Source organism: Mustelus asterias, chromosome 27 (genome assembly GCF_964213995.1).
Source record: "Mustelus asterias chromosome 27, sMusAst1.hap1.1, whole genome shotgun sequence".
Classification (NCBI taxonomy): domain Eukaryota; kingdom Metazoa; phylum Chordata; class Chondrichthyes; order Carcharhiniformes; family Triakidae; genus Mustelus; species Mustelus asterias.
In genome coordinates this window covers 36,138,143-36,164,657 of record NC_135827.1, presented here as the reverse complement: position 1 = coordinate 36,164,657, position 26,515 = coordinate 36,138,143, and the positions used below count along the sequence as shown (strand labels likewise).

The 26,515-nt window shown below is 46.6% G+C and overlaps 1 protein-coding gene across 1 annotated transcript in view; it reads right to left on the bottom strand.

The window, feature by feature from the left end:
- The window catches only part of htr3a (5-hydroxytryptamine (serotonin) receptor 3A), a 44,517-nt gene extending 28,049 nt beyond the window's left edge, over window positions 1-16,468 (bottom strand). The window contains exons 1-3 of the mRNA XM_078199156.1: window positions 16,367-16,468; window positions 13,543-13,633; window positions 729-889 (exon numbers count right to left, since the gene is read on the bottom strand). Coding sequence (XP_078055282.1) covers window positions 729-889; window positions 13,543-13,633; window positions 16,367-16,468 — 354 coding nt within the window. The remainder of the gene's footprint in view (window positions 1-728; window positions 890-13,542; window positions 13,634-16,366) is intronic.
- Between the last annotated feature and the right edge of the window lie 10,047 nt (window positions 16,469-26,515).

Genomic DNA, 26,515 nt, shown 5'->3' with positions numbered 1-26,515 from the left:
GGACTGAGATGAGGAGAAACCTCTTCACTCAGACGGTGGTGAACCTGTGGAATTCTCTACTGCAGAAGGCTGCAGGAGTCAAATCACTAAATATATTTAAAAAGAAAATAGATAGATTTCTAGATTCTAGAGGCATCAAGGGGTATGGGGAGAGTGGGGGAGCATGGTGTTAAGATCGAGGAACAGCTATGATTATATTGAATTGTGGAGATGGCTTGAAGAGCCGAATGGCTCACTCCTGCTCCTGGTTTCAATGTCTCTTACCCCTTCAACTAAACAAGGGGAATGATGAAATAAAGGTTTGTCAAAAGAGAGTGATCACTTTGGATCTTTATCACAGCGGCACGGTGGCACAGTGGTTAGCACTGCTGCCTCACAGCTCCAGGTACCCGGATTGAATTCCGGCCTCGGGTCACTGTCTGTGTGGAGTCTGCACGTTCTCTCCGTGTCTGTGTAGGTTTGTTCCGGGTGCTCCGGTTTCCTCCCACAGTCCAAAGATGTGCGGGTTAGGTGGGTTGGCCATGCTAAATTGACCCTAGTATCAGGGGATTAGCAGGGTAAATATGTGGGGTAACGGGGATAAGGCCTAGGTGGGATTGTGGCCGGTGCAGACTCGATGGGCCGAATGGCCTCCTTCTGCACTGCAGGGATTCGATGAAAAGCCAATTTCGAAATTGCTGAAACTTAGACAGTATGATCCAGGGCCCAAATATGTTGCGAATACGTACCACATTTAGGATCGCATACACCATAAAATCAATGGCCACTGTTGTTGTTTTCCTCCAGTCCCGCACGGGGCGAACTCCCTTGGAATAATTGGCCATGAGGTAGTTGGAGAGTTGGAGTAAACCTGGTGTCGAGCTTGCTGTTTGGTTTTCACTTCTCCGTCCTGGAAAAATAATTGCTGGTTTTGGTATTTGCAGAGGTATCATTGATGAAAGAAAAAACTTGCACAAGGGAAGGAAAATGGAAGGATTGTGGGGAGAGAGCTGGGGAATGAAGTGAACGTCACTGGTTTTCAAAAGAGCTAGCACAGATTTGATGGGCCAAAAGGCCTCCTCCTGTGAATGAATGATACATGTCTTCCTTGAGCTGACCCAAAGCTCTTCGCTCTTTTAAGTACTTTTTAAAGTCGTCGCTGTCTGCTATAATACAGGAAATGTGGTAGGCAATTTGTGCACAGCAAGATCCCACAAGCAACAACAGGATAATGACCTGACCATCTGCTTTAGTGATATTGGTGGACGGATGAGTAATTATATGGATTCAAGCATATAATTTAAATATATTCAAACCTGATTTAATTTGATTTTATTTATTGCCACATGTATTAGTATGCAGTGAAAAGTATTGTTTCTTGCGTGCTGTACAGAGAAAGCATACCGTTCATAGAGAAGGAAAGGAGAGAGTGCAGAATGTAGTGTTACATCATAGCTAGGGTGTAGAGAAAGATCAACTTAATGCGAGGTAGGTCCATTCAAAAGTCTGACGGCAGCAGGGAAGAAGTTGTTCTTGAGTCAGTTGGTTCGTGATCTCAGACTTTTGCATCTTTTACCCGACGGAAGAAGGTGGAAGAGAGAATGTCCGGGGGTGCGTGGGGTCCTTGATTATGCTGGCTGCTTTTCCGAGGCAGCGGGAAGTGCAGACAGAGTCAATGGATCAGAGGCTGGTTTGCGTGATGGACTGGGCTACATTCACAGCACGGTGCAACAGTCAAGGAGCATTCTGTTTATCTTGCCTTTTCTAATTCTTCGTAAAGCTATCTAATTAACTCACTGTCCTGCTCTTTCCCCATTCCTCTGAAATCATTTTCCTTTCAAGTATTTATCCAATTCCCTTTTGAATATTATTGTTTTTTTCTAAATTCATTCAAGCCATATGGACTCCACTCGTTAGACCAGCATTCAATGTCCATCCCATTTCTTTGGAGCAGAGAAGGCTCTTTAATTCCTTTATACTTTTCAGGTGGTTTGTTTTTTTTTTGCATTAGCAGTAAGAGGTGATTTTGAGGACGAGCAATTATTATTTCTCCATATGATCACCTTTATGTTGTTATCAGAGGCCGAATTTGATTGTTACGTTTAGTCATTTTCATTCTTCAACCCAAAGTGAACCTCTTATTTTCCTTGCCACAACTATACATTGAATCGTATTGACGTTGAATAATGGGAATTAAATCCATGCCTTGGATTTCTAAATCATAAAAGCGGCATGAAAATTGGTGTGCACATGACTTTTATGGTAAAATAAATCTAAACTGGAGATGCTGCTTTCAGAAACTGACTTTAAATCCAAGCTCAGAACAAGCCAGACATGTTGATTAATGCCACTTTAATATCTCGACTGGAGGGAGTAATGAAAATTTCATGCCCGTGTTGATATGTTATGTACAACCAAAACCTAATTTTGGCATGGTCACATTTTAGACAAATCATAATTGGAAATACCCTGTATAAAGAACAAAGAAAATTACAGCGCAGGAACAGGCCCTTCGGCCCTCCAAGCCTGCACCGACCATGCTGCCCGACTTAACTAAAACCCCCTACCCTTCCAGGGATCATATCCCTCCATTCCCATCCTATTCTGGCTCTTTCTGGGATAGGTGGGACCTCTACAAACAGGATGGTCTGCACCTGAACCAGAGGGGTACCAATATCTTGGGGGGAAATTTTCTAATGCTCTTCGGGAGGGTTTAAACTAATTCAGCAGGGGGGTGGGTGCCTGAATTGTAGCTCCAGTGTACAGGAGGTTGAGAGTAGTGAGGTCATGGATGAGGTTTCAGGGTCGCAGAAGTGTACTGGCAGGCAGGAAGGTGGTTTGAAGTGTGTCTACTTCAATGCCAGGAGCATCCGGAATAAGGTGGGTGAGCTTGCAGCATGGGTTGGTGATGCGCGATATAACACACGAGAGGCTGGATGTACTCGGGAAATAAAGGCTTTTATTGCCAACAATAACAGAGCTACTATATACGGTATACGATCCCAGACTAAAGGATCACCAGGCAGAGCAGTGCCCTTTATACCTCTCCCAGGAGGCGGAGCCAACTGGGGTGTACCATAAGAACTATATTAACAGGTAGAACAGCCCAACCCTAACCCCAACAGTAACATATCTACAGACTCATAGTACTGGCCAGACCATGGCTCAGCACTACCTGGTGGGAAACAACAATGGTTCACCACAGTTGGTACCTGGGATTTCGATGTTGTGGCCATCTCGGAGACATGGATAGAGCACGGGCAGGAATGGTTGTTGCAGGTTCCAGGGTTTAGTTGTTTCAGTAAGTGCAGGGAAGGTGGTAAAAGAGGGGGAGGTGTGGCATTGTTAGTCAAGGACAGTATTACAGTGGCAGAAAGAACATTTGATGAGGACTCGTCTACTGAGGTAGTTTGGGCTGAGGTTAGAAACAGGAAAGGAGAGGTCACCCTATTGGGAGTTTTCTGCAGGCCTCCGAAAAGTTCCATAGATGTAGAGGAAAGGGTTGCAAAGATGATTCTGGATAGGAGCGAAAGTAACACGGTAGTTGTTATGGGGGACTTTAACTTTGCAAATATTGATTGGAAAAGCTATAGTTCGAGTACTTTAGAGGGGTCAGTTTTTGTCCAATGTGTGCAGGAAGGCTTCCTGACACAGTATGTAGATAGACCAACAAGAGGCGAGGCCACATTGGATTTGGTACTGGGTAATGAACCAGGCCAGGTGTTAGATTTGGAGGTAGGTGAGCACTTTGGTGATAGTGACCACAATTCGATTACGTTTACTTTAGCAATGGAAAGGGATAGGCATATACCGCAGAGCAAGAGTTATAGCTGGGGGAAAGGAAATTATGATGCGATTAGGCGAGATTTAGGTGGCATAGATTGGGGAAGGAAACTGCAGGGGATGGGCACAATTGTAATGTGGAACTTGTTCAAGGAACAGCTACTACGCGTCCTTGATAAATATGTACCTGTCAGGCAGGGAGGAAGCAGTCGTGTGTGGGAACCGTGGTTTACTAAAGGGTTGAATCTCTTGTGAAGAGAAAGAAGGAGACTTATGTTAAGATGAGACGTGAAGGCTCAGTTAGGGCGCTTGAGAGTTACAAGTTAGCCAGAAAGGACCTAAAGAAAGAGTTAAGAAGAGCCAGGAGGGGACATGAGAAGTCTTTGGCAGGTAGGATCAAGGAAAACCCTAAAGCTTTCTATAGGTATGTCAGGAGTAAAAGAATGACTAGGGTAAGATTAGGGCCAGTCAAGGACAGGAGTGGGAAGTTGTGCGTGGAGTCTGAAGAGATAGGAGAGACACTAAATGAATATTTTTCGTCGGTATTCACACAGGAGAGGGACAGTGTTGTCGAGTGGAGTACTGAGATGCAGGCTGTTGGACTGGATGGGATTGATGTTCAGAAGGAGGAGGCGTTAGCAATTCTGGAAAGTGTGAAAATAGATAAGTCCCCTGGGCCGGATGGGATTTATCCTAGGATTCTCTGGGAGGCTAGAGAGGAGATTGCAGAGCCTTTGGCTTTGATCTTTGTGTCGTCATTGTCTACAGGAATAGTGCCAGAAGACTGGAGAATAGCAAATGTTGTCCCCTTGTTCAAGAAGGGGAGTAGGGACAACCCTGGTAATTATAGACCGGTGAGCCTTACTTCTGTTGTGGGCAAAGTTTTGGAAAGGATTATAAGAGATAGGATTTATAATCATCTAGAAAGGAATAATTTGATTTGGGATAGTCAGCATGGTTTTGTGAAGGGTAGGTCGTGCCTCACAAACCTTATTGAGTTCTTTGAGAAGGTGACCAAAGAGGTGGATGAGGGTAAAGCGGTTGATGTGGTGTATATGGATTTCAGCAAAGTGTTTGATAAGGTTCCCCATGGTAAGCTATTGCAGAAAATATGGACACATGGGATTGAGGGTGATTTAGTGGTTTGGATCAGGAATTGGCTAGCTGTAAGAAAACAGAGGGTGGTGGTTGATGGGAAATACTCATCCTGGAGTTCAGTTACTAGTGGTGTACCGCAGGGATCTGTTTTGGGGCCACTGCTGTTTGTCATTTTTATAAATGACCTGGATGAGTGCGTAGAAGGATGGATTAGTAAATTTGCGGATGACACTAAAGTCGGCGGAGTTGTAGACAGTGCGGAGGGAAGTGGCAGGTTACAGAGGGACATAGATAAGCTGCAGAGCTGGGCTGAGAAGTGGCAAATGGAGTTTAATGCGGAAAAGTGTGAGGTGATTCACTTTGGAAGGAGTAACAGGAATACAGAGTACTGGGCTAATGGTAAGATACTTGGTCGTGTGGATGAACAGAGGGATCTGGGTGTCCATGTGCAAAGATCCCTGAAAGTTGGCACCCAGGTTGATAGGGTTGTTAAGAAGGCATATCGTGTGTTAGCTTTTATTGGTCGAGGGATGGAGTTTCGGAGCCATGAGGTCATGCTGCAACTGTACAAAACTCTGGTGCGGCCGCACTTGGAGTATTGCGTACAGTTCTGGTCGCCGCATTATAGGAAGGATGTGGAAGCGTTGGAAAGGGTGCAGAGGAGATTTATGAGGATGTTGCCTGGTATGGTGGGAAGATTGTATGAGGAAAGGCTGAGGGACTTGAGGTTGTTTTCGTTTGAGAGAAAAAGGTTAAGAGGTGACTTAATAGAGGCATACAAGATGATCAGAGGATTAGATAGGGTGGATAGTGAGAGCCTTTTTACTCGGATGGTGATAGCTAGCACGAGGGGACATAGCTTTAAATTGAAGGGTGAGAGATGTTAGAAGGACACGCGATTGAAGGACAGATGTTAGAGGTAGGTTCTTTACTCAGAAAGTAGTAAGGGCGTGGAATGCCCTGCCTGCAGCAGTAGTGGACTCATCAACATTAAGAGCATTCAAATGGTTATTGGATAAACATATGGATGATATTGGAATAGTGTAGATTAGAGGGGCTTTAGCTTGGTTTCACTGGTCGACGCAACATCGAGGGCCGAAGGGCCTGTACTGCGCTGTAATGTTCTATGTTCTATGTTCTAAGTCAGGATGGTAAGTGGCTTGGAGGAAAACTTTCATGTGTTTGCTGTTCTTGTCCTTATATAGGTTGTGGATTTAGAAAGTGGATGTTGCATATTTATCTACAGCAAACACCCTCAGACTTTCATTTCCGGCACTGACTTAGAGATTGTTACACTGGAGCAGCCGTGTGTGGTGTTTTGAGAATATCTGTTTCAACAATACTGTAGGATGGTTTAACCTAGTTGATATTGGGCACTTGAGGCTCAGATTGATGGGAAACGTAGCCAAGCTTTCTATACCTTCAACCTGGCCAATGCAATAATTCCGAACTGTGGAAGTTAGATAAATGTCCTCAACAAATTATCAAAGTGACTATTCCACATTTTATCGTTTAATGACAGTCCATTAATATTCTTGCAAACAGGATCACGGAGAGTCTGTTAACTTATTATTTTTATCTCAGGTGACTGAAAGCAGCTGGAATGATAAACATTGCATTGGTGCTAAATCTCAGAATATTGGAATAAATTACTATAAGGTGCAGCAGAAGAAGGCTAGCACGGTGGCAGAGTGGTTAGCACTGCTCCCTCACAGCGCCAGGGACCCGGATTCAATTCCGGCCTCGGGTAACTGCCTGCGTGGAGTTTGCACGTTCTCCCCGTGACTGCGTGGGTTTCCTCCGGGTGCTTCCCGCAGTCCAATGATGTGCAGGTTAGGTGGATTGGCCATGCTAAATTGTCCCTTAGTGTCCCAAGATGTGTAGGTTAGGGGGATTGGTGGGGTTATGGGGTAGGAGCCTGGATGGGCTACTCTGTTGGAGTCAGTCCAGTTGGGTGGTTGAATGCAGTGTAAAATCCTCTGTTGTCCATTTTGAAGTCCTGAAGACCACATTTCACCCTCTCACCCATTGTGCCACCATGCCACTCAAATTGAGAAAAAGTTGAACAAGGTTTAAAGGGGGCTGTCAATTGAATATCATCTGTTGTCCACTCCCATTGACACCAACATTACCCCCTCACCCACTTGCTCATTTGCCCCCCCTTGTCCCCCCCCTTCCCCCATCCCAATGGATGGTGCTAAGTGTCACTGGGCAGCCTGCCAGAGGGCATGCATGCACCATGTCACGAAGCATGCCGGAGACCAACCCCCAATGGGTAAAGACTTTGTGCAGAACATGGAAACTATTCTTTCCAGCATAGACCATGTGGTCAACTCCAACAGTACAGCAATGCTGGGGTCGATGGGTAATAATAGTGAGAGTGAACATTGGCTGCTTTTTCTTCATCTATCTCTGTCACAGCTGATTTATAGAGTAATAGAGTCATAGAGGTTTCCTGCATGGAAACAGGCCCTTCAGCCCAACTTGTCCATGCTGCCCCTTTCTTTTAACCACTAAGCTAGTCCCAATTGCCCATGTTTGGCCCATATCCCTCTAAACGCATCTTACCCATGTAACTGTCTAAATGCTTTTTAAAAGACAGAATTGTACCCGCCTCTACTACTGCCTCTGGCAGCTCGTTTCAGACACTCACCACCCTCTGTGTGAAAAAATTACCCCTATGGACCCTTTTGTATCTCTCTCCTCTCACCTTAAACCTATGCCCTCTAGTTTTAGACTCTCCTACCTTTGGGAAAAGAAGAACAAAGAACAAAGAGAATTACAGCACAGGAACAGGCCCTTCGGCCCTCCAAGCCTGAACCGACCATGCTGCCCGACTGAACTAAAACCCCCTACCCTTCTGGGGACCATATCCCTCTATTCCCATCCTATTCATGTATTTGTCCAGATGCCCCTTAAAACTCAGTATCGTATCTGCTTCCACTACCTCCCCCGGCACGAGTTCCAGGCACCCGCCACTCTCTGTGTAAAAAACTTGCCTCACACATCTCCTTCAAACCTTGCCCCTCGCACCTTAAACCAATGCCCCCTAATAATTGACTCTTCCACCCTGGGAAAAAGCTTCTGACTATCCATTCTGTCCATGCCCCTCATAATCTTGGAGACTTTTATCAGGTTGCCCCTCAACCTCCGTCGTTCCGGTGAGAACAAACGAAGTTTCTCCAACCTCTCCTCATAGCTAATGCCCTCCATACCAGGCAACATCCTGGTAAATCTTTTCTGTACCCTCTCCAAAGCCTCCACATCTTGTTAGATAGAAGTTGACTATCTAGCTGTTTTATAGACCTCTATAAGATCACCCCTTAAGCCCCTTACGCACCAGGGAAAAAAGTCCCCGTCTATCCAGCCTCTCCTTATAACTCAAACGTCACATTATAACTAACCCAACACAGGACATGAATGAAGCTTGATCTACCATTTCACACCAAGCAACAGGGGAGCCTTTGGAAGTCTAGTTGTTTCAATTACCTCCCTTGTTATCTATTTATTATTATTGAAGTGAAGTTGTAGTTCATGTACCAAATGGATCAATGTTTTTTGGAAGAAAGAAACTGTCTCGAAATTGATAGCTGCAGAAACAGATCCTGAAATATTAAACTCTGTAGGGAAAATAAATTGATTTGGAGTTCCATTTACTTTTACATTGAAATATTGTATTGATGTCCAATATTGCAGCAAATTTCCAAATTGAGGAAGCGATTGGCTGTCATTTCCCTTTAGGGGAGCATTATTTGTACCTTGTGGGGGGAAGGGACCAGAGAAACCATGTCGTGTTCGATGCAAGTTTTGTGGAGCAGCTCAAATTATAAAGAACACCATTTTATCAATCATTAGTTGGCCACTTAACCTTTCCAAATGGTTTTACTCAAGTTTGTCAAAGGTTTATTCATTTGTAGGACATGGGCGTCGCTGGCTGGCCAGCATTTATTGCCCATCCCTAGTTGCCCTTGAGAAGATGGCGGTGAGCTGCCTTCTTGAATCGCTGCAGTCCCTGTTCTCTGGGTTGACCCACAATGCCATTAGGGAGGGAATTCCAGGATTTTGACCCAGCAACTGTGAAGGAACGGAGATATGTTTTCAAGTCAGGATGGTGAGTGGCTTAGAGGGGAAATAGCAGGAGTTGGTGTTCCCATTTATTTGCTGCCCTTGTCCTGCCAGATGGGAATGGTTGTGAGTTTGGAAGGTGCTGTCTAAGGATCTTTGGTGAATTGCTGCAGTGCATCTTGTAGATAGTACACACTGCTGCTACTGAGCTTCGATGGTCCATGCAGAATGATTGCCATCTTCAGTAACAATGTCTGCTGGACAAACCCAAATGGTTAAGATTCCAGACAAGCTCAAATGTTTCAATGTAAACTCGAGAGCCGATCTTGCGTTGATCCATAGCTGAGAAATCACTCTCAATTCTCCGTACAAAGTGTATCCAGGACACATCAGATAGATGTCAGGCGAGGCTCGGCTGGTAGCACTGGTCCATGAAAGACAGAAGGTTCTCCAGCCTTGGCCACGGCTGGGGTTCTCCGGACTCGCTGCTGCGAATGGAAATCTGGCTTTGTGCCACATTCTCCATTCTCGCTGGCAGCACTGGTGGAGAATCCAATATTGGAGAATTCAAGCCATTAGCACAAAATCTATGCCGACCCTCCAATGCGGCACTGAGAGAGGTGCCGTCCTTTTAGGTGGATGTAAAAGAATCGATAATACTGCTTCCAAGAAGAACAATGGAGTTCTTCCCAGTGTCCTGGTCACAACCAAAAACTGATAATCTGGCTATAATCACATTGCTGTTGTGGGAGCTTGCTTTGTACAAATTGGTGTTCTTTCTTTTTTAAAGAGCCTCAGTGCATGCATATTCAATTATTATATAATGGGCCAGAAATCATGTCAACTTCATCCACATTTTCCTGCCCCTCTGAGGTTACTACAGACTTGTTATCACTGACTCATCTCAGTTATTTAGTGTTTCATTTCCGAATTCAATGATTCAGTAATGTGTCTGGTCTCTCACTGGGCAGGTCAAGTGCTGCCAGATTTTCACTATTGCTGCTCTGTAATGACCAGAAACATAATGCTCCTTCCTCGCAAGAAAGCACTTAGAATCCCTACAGTGCAGAATGAGACCATTTGGCCCATCAAGTCTGCACCGACCACAATCCCACCCAGGCCCTACCCCCGTAACCCCACATATTTACCCTCCTCATCCCCCTGACACTAGGGTCAATTTAGCATGGCCAATCCACCTAACCCGCACATCTTTGGACTGCGGGAGGGAACCGGAGCACCCGGAGGAAACCCACGCAGACACGAGGAGAATGTGAAAACTCCACACAGGCAGTGACCCGAGGCTGGAATTGAACCCGGGTCCCTGGCACTGTGAGGCAGCAGTGCTAACCACTGTGCCACCGTGCCGTCCCACTTATGCGAACCATTCCAAGATTGAGAACTCAAGAGTGAGGAGTGGAATGAAATCATCCATCCTACCAAACTGTAGCTTGCTGTGCTGACAGACGGGGTGGGACTTTCTGGTCTTGCTTGCCCCAAGACTGGAAAATTCTCCTGAGGGCAACAGACCTTTGCATGGTCCATATCCCGCCTGCTATGGGAATTGAAAAAATTCTGGTTACTGTCTCCTCACTCTTAAATCGTAGAAGACAGCTGACCTGCTGGTAAATCCATTTGTCATTATTGTTTGGCAGACATTTCTTTAGAATGTTTTCATTTTTATTCCGTTCTATTCTGGCATCAACGAGATTTAAGGACATTCTAGGAAATTCACAATAACAATTCTGCTTGACCTGCACTGCAGATTACCATTTTTACTGTCACCGATGAAAACTATCAAACAATATAAATACAAAGGATTCCTTCAGGCCATTTATTGTGAAAGTACATCACAATATCTATGCTGTAGCTTTGAGCACCTTCTGCCTGAATGCTCAGTGATTGTCATGGAGAGAGCTGCCAAGACTGGCTCATTTATCGAGAAGACATTATTGCCCTGATAGAGAGGGACACCAATGTACCATTTGCAGCCTCATATCGTCACGCTACCTTTCAATTTATCCTGCCAATAGCCAATCATGAATAGCCATTTAAATTTTAGGTTACGCAATGGAGTTACATAGCAGTCAACACTGGTTTTTACTAACCTACATAACACGCTATCAAGACACACAGAGCAATAATTCACATTTAAATAGGGCATGGCCTGTGAAAGAAACTTTTCCAGGATATTCAGCATGACAAAGGATAAAAGTTAAAGGAGCAGCCATTGAAATTTGATTTCAAAGGAATAATAAAGATTGATGTACCTTCAGAAAGCGTCAAAGCCATCAGGATCAAAGGAGTAGTTGCCCAGAACCAGTAGGAACTCATGTTGCCTTTTCTACCTCCTCTGGGCAATGTTAAGCAGTGACTTTCTTAGGCAATAGCCAGATGCATCTGTGGAGCAGTGAATTGCAGGTGGATCCAAAGCTGTCTGGGACAACCTTGTGGTCCTCTCTCTTCATTAAAACTGAGTTCAACTCAAATCTGTGGGTGATTTTTTTTCCCCCTCATGTTTTGGCAGTCGAGGATGATTAAGTGATGGAGTAATTGGATGTGAAGGGCAGATCTGCATTGGGTTTCAGACAGGCTGATGTCATTCCTGTGGTCTGACTTTATTGTACAGCTGGAGAGTGCTGACGATTCCTGTAACAACAACAAGCTCACAGCACAGGAACCAAGATAGAAATCACATTCAAATAAAATTGGGAGCAGACAGACATAAAAACGAATGGGCGAAAGATAGAGAAATGACATTTAATGCACTATGATATGATCTATGTGCTAATTTATACGGATAATTCCTTATTTCTTTACGGTTTAAATATTGAAAATGTAATCAATTTGTAGGTCTTTTTACTCATCAATTGATTATGTAATAAACCAGGGAGCCAATGATTCATATGGTTTATAGTTTTATAATTATCATAGAATCATAGAATTTACAGAACAGAAGGAGGCCATTTGGCCCATCAAGCCTGCACTGACAACAATCCCACCCAGCTCCTATCCCCATAACCTCAGATATTTACCCTCCTAGTTCCCCCCCGACACTAAGGGGCAATTTAGCATGGCCAATCAACTTAACCCGCACATCTTTGGAGCGTGGGAGGAAAGCGGAGCACCCGGAGGAAACCCACGCAGACACGGGGGCCAGAATTTTACCTGCATGCCCACTCCGATTCCGGGGGCGGGCGAGGCTCGGAGAACGGCATTCTCCGTTGGCCTCGGGGGGGATCTTACGAACCTTGGGCAGACATGCCAGTAAAATTCTGCCTGGGGAGAACGTACAAACTCCACACAGACAGTGACAGTTGCTGATGCTGAGGGAAGAAGTGGAAACGAATGCCCAGGGTTAAAGGTGTCATTGTTACATTGCGAACACCTTAGCTGTTGCTCCATATTTCATGGATAAGATGTGTTTTTCTTTCAACCAAATTTATCCTACTGTCAACATTTTGCAAGAAATGATTTATGTTTCTTCTCAGTCCTGCAGGAGCAGGTTGTATTGAGGAGTAGGGGAATAGTTTGTTGGAGGGATTGGGGGGGGGGAAGGCAAGAAACAAGAGAGGGGCTTAATCCAATTGCCCAGTAGCTTAGTAATGGTGCTAATGGGTCGGCCTACCTATCTTTACAGTTGGCTTCTGTCAATAATGTGATAAAAACAGGGCCGTTTAGCATCAGGTTTCATACAGAGAGGGAAAATTCAATGACGTATGTTTATCCGTCTGTACTCTACACTTGATATTTTCCCATAGGAATCTCTTCCCTCAAGGCTGGTTGCAGTTGGGTCTACCAGTAATCAGGTCGAATGACTTACAGAAAATTTGCTAAGTAGGTCAGTTGTAACCAAATCTTATTAAAGTGACCAGAAGTAAGATCAGTTTCTGGATGAACTGCTGCCAAGATTGAGATTCATACACTTAAAAACCAACACTTCCTATAAAAAAACAATATTAATTAAATTTGTTCCAAAATGTCAGTGAGAATTTTCATTATCAATAACACAAGGAACAGAACGATACTATGGGCAGATCTATAATATCATTTAATTGAGTTATTAAATCATTTTCTTTCAATCTCTGGTGTCATGTTTTAACTTAGTGGCTCCTAAACTTCACTTGATATCGTCTCAGCAAAGCAGCAAGTTTTTCCGTTTCCACTTTTCTGAAATGTCCCCTTTTTCTTTCCACCTCGAGCCGTGAAGAATTACGTAGGGGAGAGGGAAAAGACTGATTTTGGTTTACCATCTGCCCAATTTTCGCCTGAAAAATGATCCGACGACGGCTGAAATGCACATTTTGACTGTTCCATTGGTGTCAAAGATCCTGCCTCATATAAATTTCAGGCATGCTGCTTAAGTATGGTGAGCTGGGCTGTTGCTTTGTTGTAGGGACCCACCTGTAATTTTCAGGTACAAATGGTGGAATGAGGCAGTCGCAATCAGAGCCATAAAGGGATTTATTTATTGGATTTATTATGATGATTTAGCACCACAGAGAGTGACAGTGAGAAACAGCTGTCATACATACACACCTGGTTTGTTTCATTTTAAGTTCTCACCTTTGGGTCCAAGGGTGGTCAGAAGGCTGTGAACTCAATCCTCGCTCCACAGACCTGAGCACAAGATCTGGGCTGAGGCTCCAGCACCGTACTGAGGGACTGCTGTACTGTTGAAGGAGCCATCTTCCAGATGAAAGCCAAAACCCTGTCAAAGAAGAGCAAGGGAGTTCTTCCTGGCCTGAGGCAGAGGTTGTGGCTCTGTCTGCTCTTTCAAGTGGATGTAAATGTAATAAATCCAATGGCACTATTTCACTGAAGAACAGGGGACCTCCCCCCTGAAAGCTGGTCAGTATTTATCCCTTAATCGATCTCACTGGAACAGATTGTTATTGTCGTGTCTCTTCCCACATCTAGTGGAACACAAGACACATTTCATCTGTTCCCACAGTGAGTTTTCTCCTGAAACAGGTCACTAGAAGTTTGAGGGACACCACTCCACATGAAGTGGCTGACCAGGAGTCTCTCCCACTCTTACCGCCAGCCATTGACATGTTGAAAGAGTTTTGCAGGTTGACATACTCAACCTGTTTGGCTGTGTTGTTAAAGCACCATCCTTGTCCATCATCCTAGGATGGGACTTGAACCTGGAGCTTCTAATTCAGTTCTCAGGAGGCTACCCATTCTGCCCCAAGATCCCCAGATGCTAAAACAGATTATCTGGTCATTATCACATAGCTTGGTTTAGCTCAGTGGGCTGGATGGCTGGTTTGTGATGTAGAATGATGCTAACAGCGTGGATTCAATTCCCGTACTGGCTGAGGTTATTTATGAAGGCCATGTCTTCTCAACCTTTGCCCTTGCTTGAGGTGTGGTGACCCTCAGGGTAAATCACCACCATTCAGCTCTGTCCCTCAAAGGGGAGAGCAGCCTAGGGTCATATGGAGCTATGGCGACTTTACCTTTATATCACTAAATTTTCTTAGTAACCAAAACCCACCAATCTTGAATGGACAGATTTTTGGATACTATGGTTTAAGAGATTAATGGGATTAAAATCTCTTCCATCTGTAAAAGTCTGATGCATAGAAACATAGAAGATAGGAGCAGGAGGAGGCCATTCGGCCCTTCGAGCCTGCTCCACCATTCATCACGATCATGGCTGATCATCCAACTCAATAGCCTAATCCTGCTTTCTCCCCATAACCTTTGATCCCATTCACCCCAAGTGCTATATCCAGCCGCCTCTTGAATACATTCAATGTTTTGACATCAACTACTTCCTGTGGTAATGAATTCCACAGGCTCACAACTCTTTGGGTGAAGAAATGTCTCCTCATCTCTATCCTAAATGGTCTACCCTGAATCCTCGGACTGTGATCCCTGGTTCTGGATTCCCCCACAATCGGGGACATCCTCCCAGCATCTATCTATCTAGTGATATGCAATTCATTCCACCAGTTTCAATCCAGTTCACAGTAGGCAGGTGTGTATATAGTCAAACTGCCCCTAATTTGACCCTTGTTGTTACTGTCATTCACACAGAGCCAAGGATGGTTGGAGTGAGGAAGGAGAAAATCCTAGGCTAGTACAATAGGAGGTGCTCTTGTTAGGATTGGAGAGAAAGCCAATGGTTGGAGATGACGTGGAAGGTACTTGGCCTTTTGGTATGCGATCTAGAATTGTTTGGTGTGACAATTGCTTTGAAATTGAGAGATCTCCATTTCTCACCAGTGCCTTCCCTCACCTCAATGGGCGCAAGCAAATCCTTTAAATGTCCCTCCCTACTTTGCTAAAGCGGACACAAGTTGATGTACTGTTCCAGCATTGTCAATAAGCCCCCCCTGAGTATCTCAGTATAATGGCCACTCCATTCCACAGCACCAGACAGCAATCTTAGCCAGGGAGGACTCTGCACATCAGATATGGGAAATGATGAGAACAAGAAAATCCAAAGAAAGAGCGATTCTGATCTCCCTAACTCAAACCCCGATGGAGCGCAATTCACAAACATAATTAGAACATTCCTTTGACCATCAAAGGTTGTGACTCCAGTTACCTCTTACACCCAGTGTCATTTGACCTGTTGCCTTTCAAATTACCAGAAGTCTGCTGGTAATCATCTCTTAAATTTGCCGTGCAACCAATTAAATTGAAAAATTATATCCAAATTGCCTCAATTTACTAGTTCATTATTTTTAATCTGTTTCGTCTTGATTAGATCAGTCCCATTCTACCTTGCTCAGAAAGTCAGATCGCTGCTCTATCCAGTAAGGGTATGGAAGATTTGCTGTTCAGCATGATCAGTATTAGATTGCACATCATTTTATTTTATAATTAGAAAAGCCTTGCTTAAAAGTTAAGTAACCTCTCCCCCTCCTGCTCATAAAATGCTTGGGGTTCAGTGAGAGTCTGGAGAATTTAGCTCATTTCATTCCGGGCCCTTAGGCGGGCATCAGGAAAATGTTTCGGTTCCACTAACCTGGGCTTAATTCAGGCCCGTGGTTTTGAGTGAACAACGACAACAACTTTCATTTTCCCAATCCCCGTCCCCTCCAGCCAGCAGGACGAGAATCACAGAATCCCTACAGTACAGCAGGAGGCCATTCGGCCCATCAAGCCTGCACTGACAACAAATTCACCCTATCCCTATAACCCCACATATTCACCCTGCTAATCCCCCCCCCGAGACTAGGGTCAATTTAGCATGGCCAATCCACCTGCCCACTACATCTTTGGACTGTGGGAGGAAACCGGAGCACCCGGAGGAAACTCACGCAGACACGGGGAGAATGTACAAACTCCATACAGACAGTGACCCGAGCCGGGAATCGAACCCGAGTCCCTGACGCTGTTAAACAGTGGTGCTAACCACTCTGCCACTTCTACCGACTGACTACTTCTGGTCCCACTGAAATCCATGGTCTTTTGCAAGGCTCACCTGCCCCACTGCCGGGGAACTGGGAACTGGACAAGGGGCCGACTTTGGCTGGACCAGAAGATCCTGCAGGTGGGAGGAGCCAGAAAAGCCCGCCCAAAGCATCTTTACCAGAATTAAACCGACCACGGCATTTAACTGAATTCGCTCATGGGAACAAGTGTTGCATTTATTGCCCATCCCTGATTGGCCTTGAGAAGGCGATGGTGAGTTGCCTTCACGAACCGCTGCAGTCCCTGTGGTGTCGGTACACCCACTGTATTGTTAAGGTGGAAGTTCCAGAATTTTGACCCAGTGACAGCGATATATTTTCAAGTCAAGATGGTGACTGACTCAGAGAGGAAACTCCAGGTGGTGGTGTTCCCAGGTATTACTGTCCTTTTTTTATTCATTCATGGGATGTGGACATCGTTGGCTAGGTCAGCATTTATTGCCATCCCTGAGGGCATTAAGAGTCAACCACATTGAACAAAGAACAAAGAACAATACAGCACAGGAACAGGCCCTTCGGCCCTCCAAGCCCGCGCCGCTCCCTGGTCCAAACTAGACCATTCTTTTGTATCCCTCCATTCCCACTCCGTTCATATGGCTGTCTAGATAAGTCTTAAACGTTCCCAGTGTGTCCGCCTCCACCACCTTGCCTGGCAGCGCATTCCAGGCCCCCACCACCCTCTGTGTAAAATATGTCCGTCTGATATCTGTGTTAAACCTCCCTCCCTTCGCCTTGAACCTATGACCCCTCGTGAATGTCACCACCGACCTGGGGAAAAGCTTCCCACCGTTCACCCTATCTATGCCTTTCATAATTTTATACACCTCTATTAAGTCTCCCCTCATCCTCCGTCTTTCCAAGGAGAACAACCCCAGTTTACCCAATCTCTCCTCATAACTAAGCCCCTCCATACCAGGTAACATCCTGGTAAACCTCCTCTGTACTCTCTCCAAAGCCTCCACGTCTTTCTGGTAGTGTGGCGACCAGAACTGGACGCAGTATTCCAGATGCGGCCGAACCAACGTTCTATACATCTGCAACATCAGACCCCAACTTTTATACTCTATGCCCCGTCCTATAAAGGCAAGCATGCCATATGCCTTCTTCACCACCTTCTCCACCTGTGACGTCACTTTCAAGGATCTGTGGACTTGCACACCCAGGTCCCTCTGCGTATCTACACCCTTTATGGTTCTGCCATTTATCATATAGCTCCTCCCTACATTATTTCTACCAAAATGCACCACTTCGCATTTATCAGGATTGAACTCCATCTGCCATTTCTTTGCCCAAATTTCCAGCCTATCTATATCCTTCTGTAGCTTCTGACAATGCTCCTCACTATCTGCAAGTCCTGCCAATTTTGTGTCGTCCGCAAACTTACTGATCACCCCAGTTCCACCTTCTTCCAGATCATTTATATAAATCACAAACAGCAGAGGTCCCAATACAGAGCCCTGCGGAACACCACTAGTCACAGTCCTCCAGCCGGAAAAAGACCCTTCCACTACCACCCTCTGTCTTCTGTGACCAAGCCAGTTCTCCACCCATCTAGCCACCTCCCCCTTTATCCCATGAGATCCAACCTTTTTCACCAGCCTATCATGAGGGACTTTGTCAAACGCTTTACTAAAGTCCATATAGACAACATCCACGGCCCTTCCTTCGTCAACCATTTTGGTCACTTCTTCAAAAAACTCCACCAGGTTAGTGAGGCATGACCTCCCTCTCACAAAACCATGCTGACTATCGTTAATGAGTTTATTCCTTTCTAAATGCGCATACATTGCTGTGGCTCTGGAGTCACATGCAGTCCAGACCAGGTAAGGAGAGCAGATTTCCTTCCCTAAAGGACATTAGTGAACCAGGTGGACTTTTATAGCAATCAACAATGTTTCATGGTCATCATTAGACTTTTAATTAGATTTTTATTGAATTCAACTTCCACCATCTGCCGTGATGGGATTTGAACCCAGGATCCGAGAGCATTACCCTGGGTTTCTATTTACTAGTGACAATACCACTGCGCCATTGTCTCCCCATATATTTTGAGTTTTTTGAAGGGGTAACCAAGAAGGTAGATGAGGGCAGTGCAGTTGATGTTGTCTACATGGACTTTAGCAATGCCTTTGACAAGGTACCGCATGGTAGGTTGGTGCATAAGGTTAAATCTCACGGGATCCAGGGTGAGGTATCTAAATGGATACAAAATTGGCTTCTTGACAGGAGCCAGAGGGTGGTTGTAGAGAATTGTTTTTCAAACTGGAGGCCTGTGACCAGCGGTGTGCCTCAGGGGTCAGTTCTGGATCCTCTGTTATTTGTCGTTTATTTTAATGATTTGGATGAGAATATAGGAGGCATGGTTAGTAAGTTTGCAGATGACCCTAAGATTGGTGGCATAGTGGACAGTGAAGAAAGTTATCTCCAATTGCAACGGGATCTTGATCAATTGGGCCAGTGGGCCGACGAATGGCAGATGGAGTTTATTTAGACAAATGTGAGGTGATGCATTTTGGTAGATTGAACCAGGGCAGGATTTACTCAGTTAATGGTAGGGCGTTGGGGAGAGTTATAGAACAAAGAGATCTAGGGGTACATGTTCATAGCTCCTTGAAAGTGGAGTCACAGGTGGACAGAATGGTGAAGAAGGCATTCGGCATGCTTGGTTTCATTGTTCAGAACATTGAATACTGGAGTTGGGACATCTTGTTGAAGTTGTACAAGACATTGATAAGGCCACACTTGGAATACTGTGTGCAATTCTGGTCACCCTATTATAGAAAGGATATTATTAAACTGGAAAGAGTGCAGAAAAGATTTACTGAGATGCTACCGGGACTTGATGGATTGAGTTATAAGGAGAGGCTGGATAGATTAGGACTTTTTTCTCTGGAGCGCAGGAGGCTGAGGGGTGACCTTATAAAATAATGAGGGGCATAGATCAGCTAGATAGTCAATATCTTTTCCCAAAGGTAGGGGAGTCTAAAACCAGAGGGCATAGGTTTAAGTTGAGAGGGGAGAGATACAAAAGTGTCCAGAGGGTGGTGAGTGTCTGGAACGAGCTGCCAGAGGTAGTAGTAGAGACGGGTACAATTTTGTCTTTTAAAAAGCACTTAGATAGTTACATGGGTATGATGGGGAGAAGGATATGGGCCAAATGCGGGAAATTGGGATTAGTTTAGGGGTTTTAAAAAAAAAGGGCGGCATGGACAAGTTGGACTGAAGGGCCTGTTTCCATGCTGTAAACCTCTATGACTTTATGACTCTATATATTTCCTTCTGGATGGTAGAGGCAATGGGTTTGGAAGATGCTGCCTAAGGAACCTTGGTGAGTTCTTGATTAAAAGTAATGTAGATAATGGCAATGCCTTTACCAATCAAAGTACAGTTGCCAACAAATTAGCACTCTCTTCTCATGCAGTATAAATTGTTGTTGCTCTTAGATTTGGTATTCTTCCAAATCTGCCCTGATGAGTGCAAGATGAAATGTTTCAACAATAATGTAGGTCAGCGAGCAAAGAGCTGATGGGTGAATGGGAATTGATGCGAGCTAGGATACTATTAGCCAAGTTTTGGATGAGTTTGATGTTTTTGGACAAATAGTTTGTTAGCTTGTTGTGACATCCAGTTTAGTTTCAAAAGCTGGTCAATGGATTAACATCGACGCTCAGTTAAAACAAACCCAAAAAGATAACTAAAGTTAAAGTTTATTTATTCGTCACAAGTAAGGCTTACATTAACACTGCAATGAAGTTACTGTGAAATTCCCCTAGTCACCATTGTCCAGCACCTGTTCAGGTCAGTGCACCTAATCAGCACCTCTTTCAGAATGCGGGAGGAAACCAGAGCTCCCGGAGGAAACCCATGCAGACATGGGGAGAACGTGCAAACTCCACACTGACAGTGACCCCAGCCGGGAATTGAACCGGGGTTCCTGGCGCTGTGAAGCAGCAGTGCTAGCCACTGTGCTACTGTGCCACCCAATAGGAAGTTTCTGATGAGCAGCATGGTCCTGTTGTGTTTGCTAATACTGTTATGTTGGTGACATTCACACAAACCAGCCTCAGACCATCTCTAGTTCTCCCCCGACCAATTTTCTGCTTTAAATGTAATAATCCTGAACAACCGTGATCCTACTGAAGGCAGAGCAGGCTAAAGGGGCCAAATGGCCTACTCCTGTTCCTATTTCTTCTGGTCTTAGTCACAAAATGGAACAAAATTGGCTTGCAGCAAACAGTTAAGCTGCCTTCCATTAGAAAAGATGTGACCCTAGGGTGATTTAAGGAAAGTTTTTAAAGCAACATGAAGGACATTAATGAGATGGACCCAAGCTAAATGGGCATCATGATAAAGGGCCAAAATACCAGAAGAAACAACTTCAAATGGGGAAATTAGAGTCAGATGTGTTGTCAACCGTTTAACATTCATAGGGTAAAGAGTTGTGGCATAAATGCTGAAGTGAGCGGTATTGGTGAGTTTGAACGACTACCTGTATGTTTAAATTAAGGCAGCATGGTGGCACAGTGGTTAGCACTGCTGCCTCACAGCGCCAGGGACCCGGGTTTGATTCCCGGCTTGGGTCACTGTGATGCACCTCAATGAGCACCCGGAAACAAGGCTTTAGAACTGAAGGCTTTAATACATTAACAATGAAACTACTAACACAAATTCACCCGTTCAGACTGAAGGGGTCCTGCCGGAGCAGGGGGTCTTATACCCTGCCACCGGAGGCGGGACCCCACTGGAGTGTGCCATGATAACACTTAGGACAGGTAAACACCCTAACCCAACAACATAGTACAACCCCCATAACAACAACACCCTAGCCCAACAGTAACACAATAACAACCCCAGTGGTGAACCAACGATGGTTCACCACATTCACCCCTCCTTTAGGAACCAAAGGTGGCGGGGTGGATGAAAACAGACAATGACAAAAAAAATAACAGGATTCACAAGTCCAGACGGTCTGGAGGACCACACCGACGCTGCGATCTTCTCAACACCAGTTGCGAAACCGGAGCAGGTGCTTGCGGTGGCTCTCTCAAAGCAACATCTGGCTGTCCCCTCAAAGACTCCCGGGCCGGCCGGCCCTGATGAGGCGATGGTGTAGGGGATCCTGGAACGTTTGGTGGTGGTGGTGGTGGTGATGATGGTGGCGCCGATCTCCGAGTCTCAGGCAAGCTGTACATGGGAGTAAAAGTGTTATGCACTGGTCCCGGTGCTGACCGCGCCACGTCTGGGGAAGTAATGAGGAGTAGTGGATCTGTGACTGGGGGAATAGGAGCGACAGGAGTTGCTACGTCCCCTGCGGGCGCCAGGTCTCTAATGGAGACAGTGTCCTCTCGCCCGTCAGGATATGCCACATAGGCATACTGAGGGTTGGCGTGGAGGAGTTGGACCGGTTCGACCAAGGGGTCGGACTTGCGAGCCCTCACATGGCGCCGCAGAAGGACGGGTCCTGGGTACGTCAACCAGGCTGGCAATGAGGTCCCCGAGGACGACTTCCGAGGGAATGAGAACATCCTCTCGTGGGGAGTAGCATTGGTTGCCGTACACAGGAGGGAGCGGATAGAATGGAGCGCAGTTGGAAGGACCTCCTGCCACCGGGAGACTGGAAGGCCCTTGGATTTCAGTGCCAGTAGGACAGCCTTCCAGACTGTAGCATTCTCCCTTTCCACCTGTCCGTTACCCCTAGGGTTGTAGCTCGTGGTTCTACTAGAGGCAATCCCGAATGAGAGCAGGAATTGCCTCAAGTCGTTGCTCATGAACGACGAGCCCCTGTCGCTATGAATATAGCAGGGGTACCCGAACAGGGTAAAAAGCTCACTGAATGCCTTGATGACGGTGGCAGTCGACGTGTCCGCACAGGGGAAAACAAACGGAAACCGGGAAAATTCGTCTATTATGTTAAGAAAATAGACATTCCGATCCGTTGAGGGAAGGGGGCCCTTAAAATCTACACTCAGCCTCTCAAAAGGGCGAGTGGCCTTGACCAAATGTGCCCGGTCTGGTCGATAAAAGTGTGGTTTGCATTCTGCGCAAATCCGACAACTTCTAGTAACTGACCTGACCTCCTCCACCGAGTAGGGTAGGTTGCGGGCTTTTATGAAGTGGTAGAGTCTGGTGACTCCAGGATGACACAGATCATTGTGGAGAGCCTTCAAGCGGTCCTCCTGCATGATGGCGCATGTTCCACGCGAGAGGGCATCCGAGGGCTCATTGAGCTTCCCTGGACGATACATAATATCGTAATTATAGGTGGAGAGCTCAATTCTCCACCGCAAGATCTTATCGTTCTTGATCTTGCCCCTCTGCGTGTTACTGAACATAAACGCCACGGATCGTTGATCCGTGATCAGGGTGAACCGCTTACCTGCCAGGTAATGGCGCCAGTGTCTGACTGCCTCCACAATGGCCTGAGCCTCCTTTTCCACCGCTGAGTGCCGAATCTCTGGGCCTTGAAGGGTGCGGGAAAAAAACGCGACGGGCCTGCCTGCCTGGTTTAGTGTGGCGGCTAGGGCGAAGTCAGATGCATCACTCTCCACCTGGAAAGGGATGGATTCATCCACCGCGTGCATCGTGGCTTTCGAGATGTCGCTTTTCAAAACCTTGAAGGCCAATTGGGCCTCCGGCGTAAGTGGGAAGGTCGTGGACTTAATGAGCGGACGAGCTTTGTCCGCGTAGTTGGGGACCCACTGTGCATAATACGAAAAGAACCCGAGGCATCTCCTCAGTGCTTTCGTGCTAGCGGGCAAGGGAAGTTCAGTGAGTGGGCGCATACGGTCTGGATCAGGGCCAATGACCCCGTTTTCCACCACGTATCCGAGGATGGCTAACCTACGCGTACGGAATACGCACTTCTCCCTGTTATAGGTCAGATTCAGGCGAGATGCAGTGCGTAGAAAGTGTTGGAGATTCGTGTCGTGGTCCTGCTGGTCATGGCCGCAGATGGTGACGTTATCCAGGTACGGGAAGGTAGCCCGCAACCCGTTCTGGTCCACCATTCAGTCCATAGCACGCTGGAAGACCGAGACCCCATTGGTGACACCAAATGGAACCCTGAGGAATTGGTATAGACGACCATCCGCCTCAAAAGCCGTATATTGTCGGTCCTCTGGGCGGATGGGGAGTTGATGGTAGGCGGACTTAAGGTCTATGGTAGAAAACACTCGGTACTGCGCAATCTGATTGACCATATCAGAAATGCGCGGGAGAGGATACGCATCCAGCTGCGTGTATCTATTAATGGTCTGACTATAGTCGATGACCATCCGAGGTTTGTTCCCGCTTTTGACTATCACGACCTGCGCTCTCCACGGACTAGCACTGGCCTGTATGATCCCTTCCTTGAGGAGCCGCTGAACCTCAGATCTAATAAAGATCCGGTCCTCAGCGCTGTAACGCCTACTTTTAGTAGCGATGGGCTTGCAGCCAGGTACCAGATTTTTAAAAAGGGATGGTGTTGTGATCTTCAGGGTGGATAGATTGCACGCGGGGCGCTTTGGGCAATTTGGAGGCTGCGGCTGGTTCCCTACTGCCAGTGAAGGGAGTGGCCCACCGTACTGTAGGATCACACTCCTCATGTGGGCCATAAAGTTTAGTCCGAGGAGAATTGGCGCGCAAAGGTGAGGTAGCACAAGGAGCCTGTATTGCTCGTAAACTGTGCCCTGTACCTCAAGAGTTACCATACATCGTCCTTGGATCGGTACAGACCGGGACTGTGATGCCATGGAAATTGTCTGTTTGGCAGGGAGAACCCGGAGTCCACACCTTTTAGCAGTTTCAGGGTGTATGAAACTTTCGGTGCTCCCACTGTCAAACAGACAATTCACAGTTCTGCCACTAACCTTTACCTCCATCATGGAATGTTCCAGTCTGTAATGCCTGGTCTGATCCAGAGAGATCGACGCCACCGTTGGTCCCTGGGCGTCACTGCATGCTGCCGATGTGGATGCTGAGGACCCCTGCTGGTCGCTGCTGCATGCTGCCGATGTGGATGCTGAGGACCCCTGCTGGTCGCTCCTAGTCGTCGTGGACCATGATGGCCGCCCCCATGAATCGCATGTGGCCGAGGGCTCCAAGCGCAGCGACTCCTGGTGGTCTTCCTCCTCCTCTGTCTGCCACGATGGCGCCGTCCTGAGATCGCACGTGGTCGGACCTCGTGGGTACTGCAGCGCCGAAAGAGATGGTCTCCGTTCTGGAGGGTTACAAGCTGCACTGCCGTTTTTAGGTTTGGACCTGCAGACTTTGCCGTAGTGGCCTTTTTTACCGCACTGGCTGCAGATTGCCGTTCTTGCCGGACACTGTTGCCGTGGATGCTTGGCCCCACCGCAAAAATAGCATCGCTGGCCACCTGGAGCTGCCGCCGTCGTCGAATCGATCTGGGAGCGCGGGTTCGCGGGGCGAGGAGGGAGCAGAGCTTGCTCCAACCACGTTGACTGCACGTGGTCCTCGGGGTACAGCGCCAAGCTCTTCGACGCCGCCTCCAACCTCACGGCCATCCCCATTGCCTGGGTCAAGTTGAGTTTCCCCTTTTCTAATAATTTAAGTCTGATGTACGAGGACCCTACCCCTGCTACGAACGCGTCTCGGGCGAGGTCTTGCATGTACTGCTCGGCGGAGACATCCTTACAGTCACAACCCCTGGCAAGCTGCAGGAGTTCATTGGCGTAGTCTTCTATGGTCTCGCCCGACTGCCGACGTCGTGTAGCGAGGAGATAACGAGCGTGAATCTCGTTGGGTGGCGTAATGTACCTATTCTTTAGGAGCTCGACGGCACCCTGGTAAGTGGAAGCTGCACGAATGGCTAGGTAAATCGTGTCGCTTACCCTTGCGTGGAGGACCTGGAGTCTATCACTGTCTGTAGTGATAGCTACCGAGGCTGCCAGGTAGTCCTCGAAGCATTTCCACCAATGTTCGAACGTGTTAGCTGCACCGACCGCACGTGGGTCCAGTGTCAGACGATCCGGTTTTAGGATCTGTTCCATATTCTCAGTTAATGTATTAAATTGATGCACCTCAATGAGCACCCGGAAACAAGGCTTTAGAACTGAAGGCTTTAATACATTAACAATGAAACTACTAACACAAATTCACCCGTTCAGACTGAAGGGGTCCTGCCGGAGCAGGGGGTCTTATACCCTGCCACCGGAGGCGGGACCCCACTGGAGTGTGCCATGATAACACTTAGGACAGGTAAACACCCTAACCCAACAACATAGTACAACCCCCATAACAACAACACCCTAGCCCAACAGTAACACAATAACAACCCCAGTGGTGAACCAACGATGGTTCACCACACACTGTCTGTGTGGAGTTTGCACATTCTCCCCATAAGACCCTAAGACATAGGAGCAGAATTAAGTTATTCGACCCATCAAGTCCGCTCCACCATTCAATCAAGGCTGATATTTTTCTCATCCCCATTCTCCTGTCTTTTCCCCATAACACCTGATCTCCTTATTAATCAAGAACCTATCTATCTCAGTCTTAAAGACACTCAATCCCTGGCCTCCAAGGCCTTCTGCAGCAAAGAGTTCCACAGATTCACCTCTCTCTGGCTGAAGAAATTCCTCCTCATCTCTCTTTCAAAGGATCATTCCTTTAGCCTGAGGTTATGCCCTCTGGTTTCCACTAATTTTCCTATTAGTTGGAAACCTCTCCATGTCCACTCTATCCAGGCCTCGCAGTATCCTGTAAGTTTCAATAAGATCCCCCCTCATCCTTCTAAACTCCAACGAGTACAGACCCAGAGTCCTCAACCGTTCCTCATACAACAAGCTCTTCATTCCTCGTGTCTGCGTGGGTTTCCCCTGGATTCTCCGGTTTCCTCCCACAGTCCAAAGATGTGCGGGTTAGTGGATTGGCCATGCTAAATTGCCCCTTAGTGTCAGGGGGACTAGGGTGGGATTGTGGTTGGTGCAGGCTCGATATGCCGAATGGCCTCCTTCTGCACTGTAGAATTCTATGATTCTATTCCATAGATAATTGTCTCATTCTATAACTTCCCAACTTGTCTTTCCAGTCACAATGGAACCCATTCTTTATTTCAAGTTCACATTTGTCCAGTGACTGCAAAAGATGGGCGGCACGGTGGCACAGTGGTTAGCACTGTTGCCTCACAGCGCCAGGGACCCAGGTTCAATTCTGGCCTT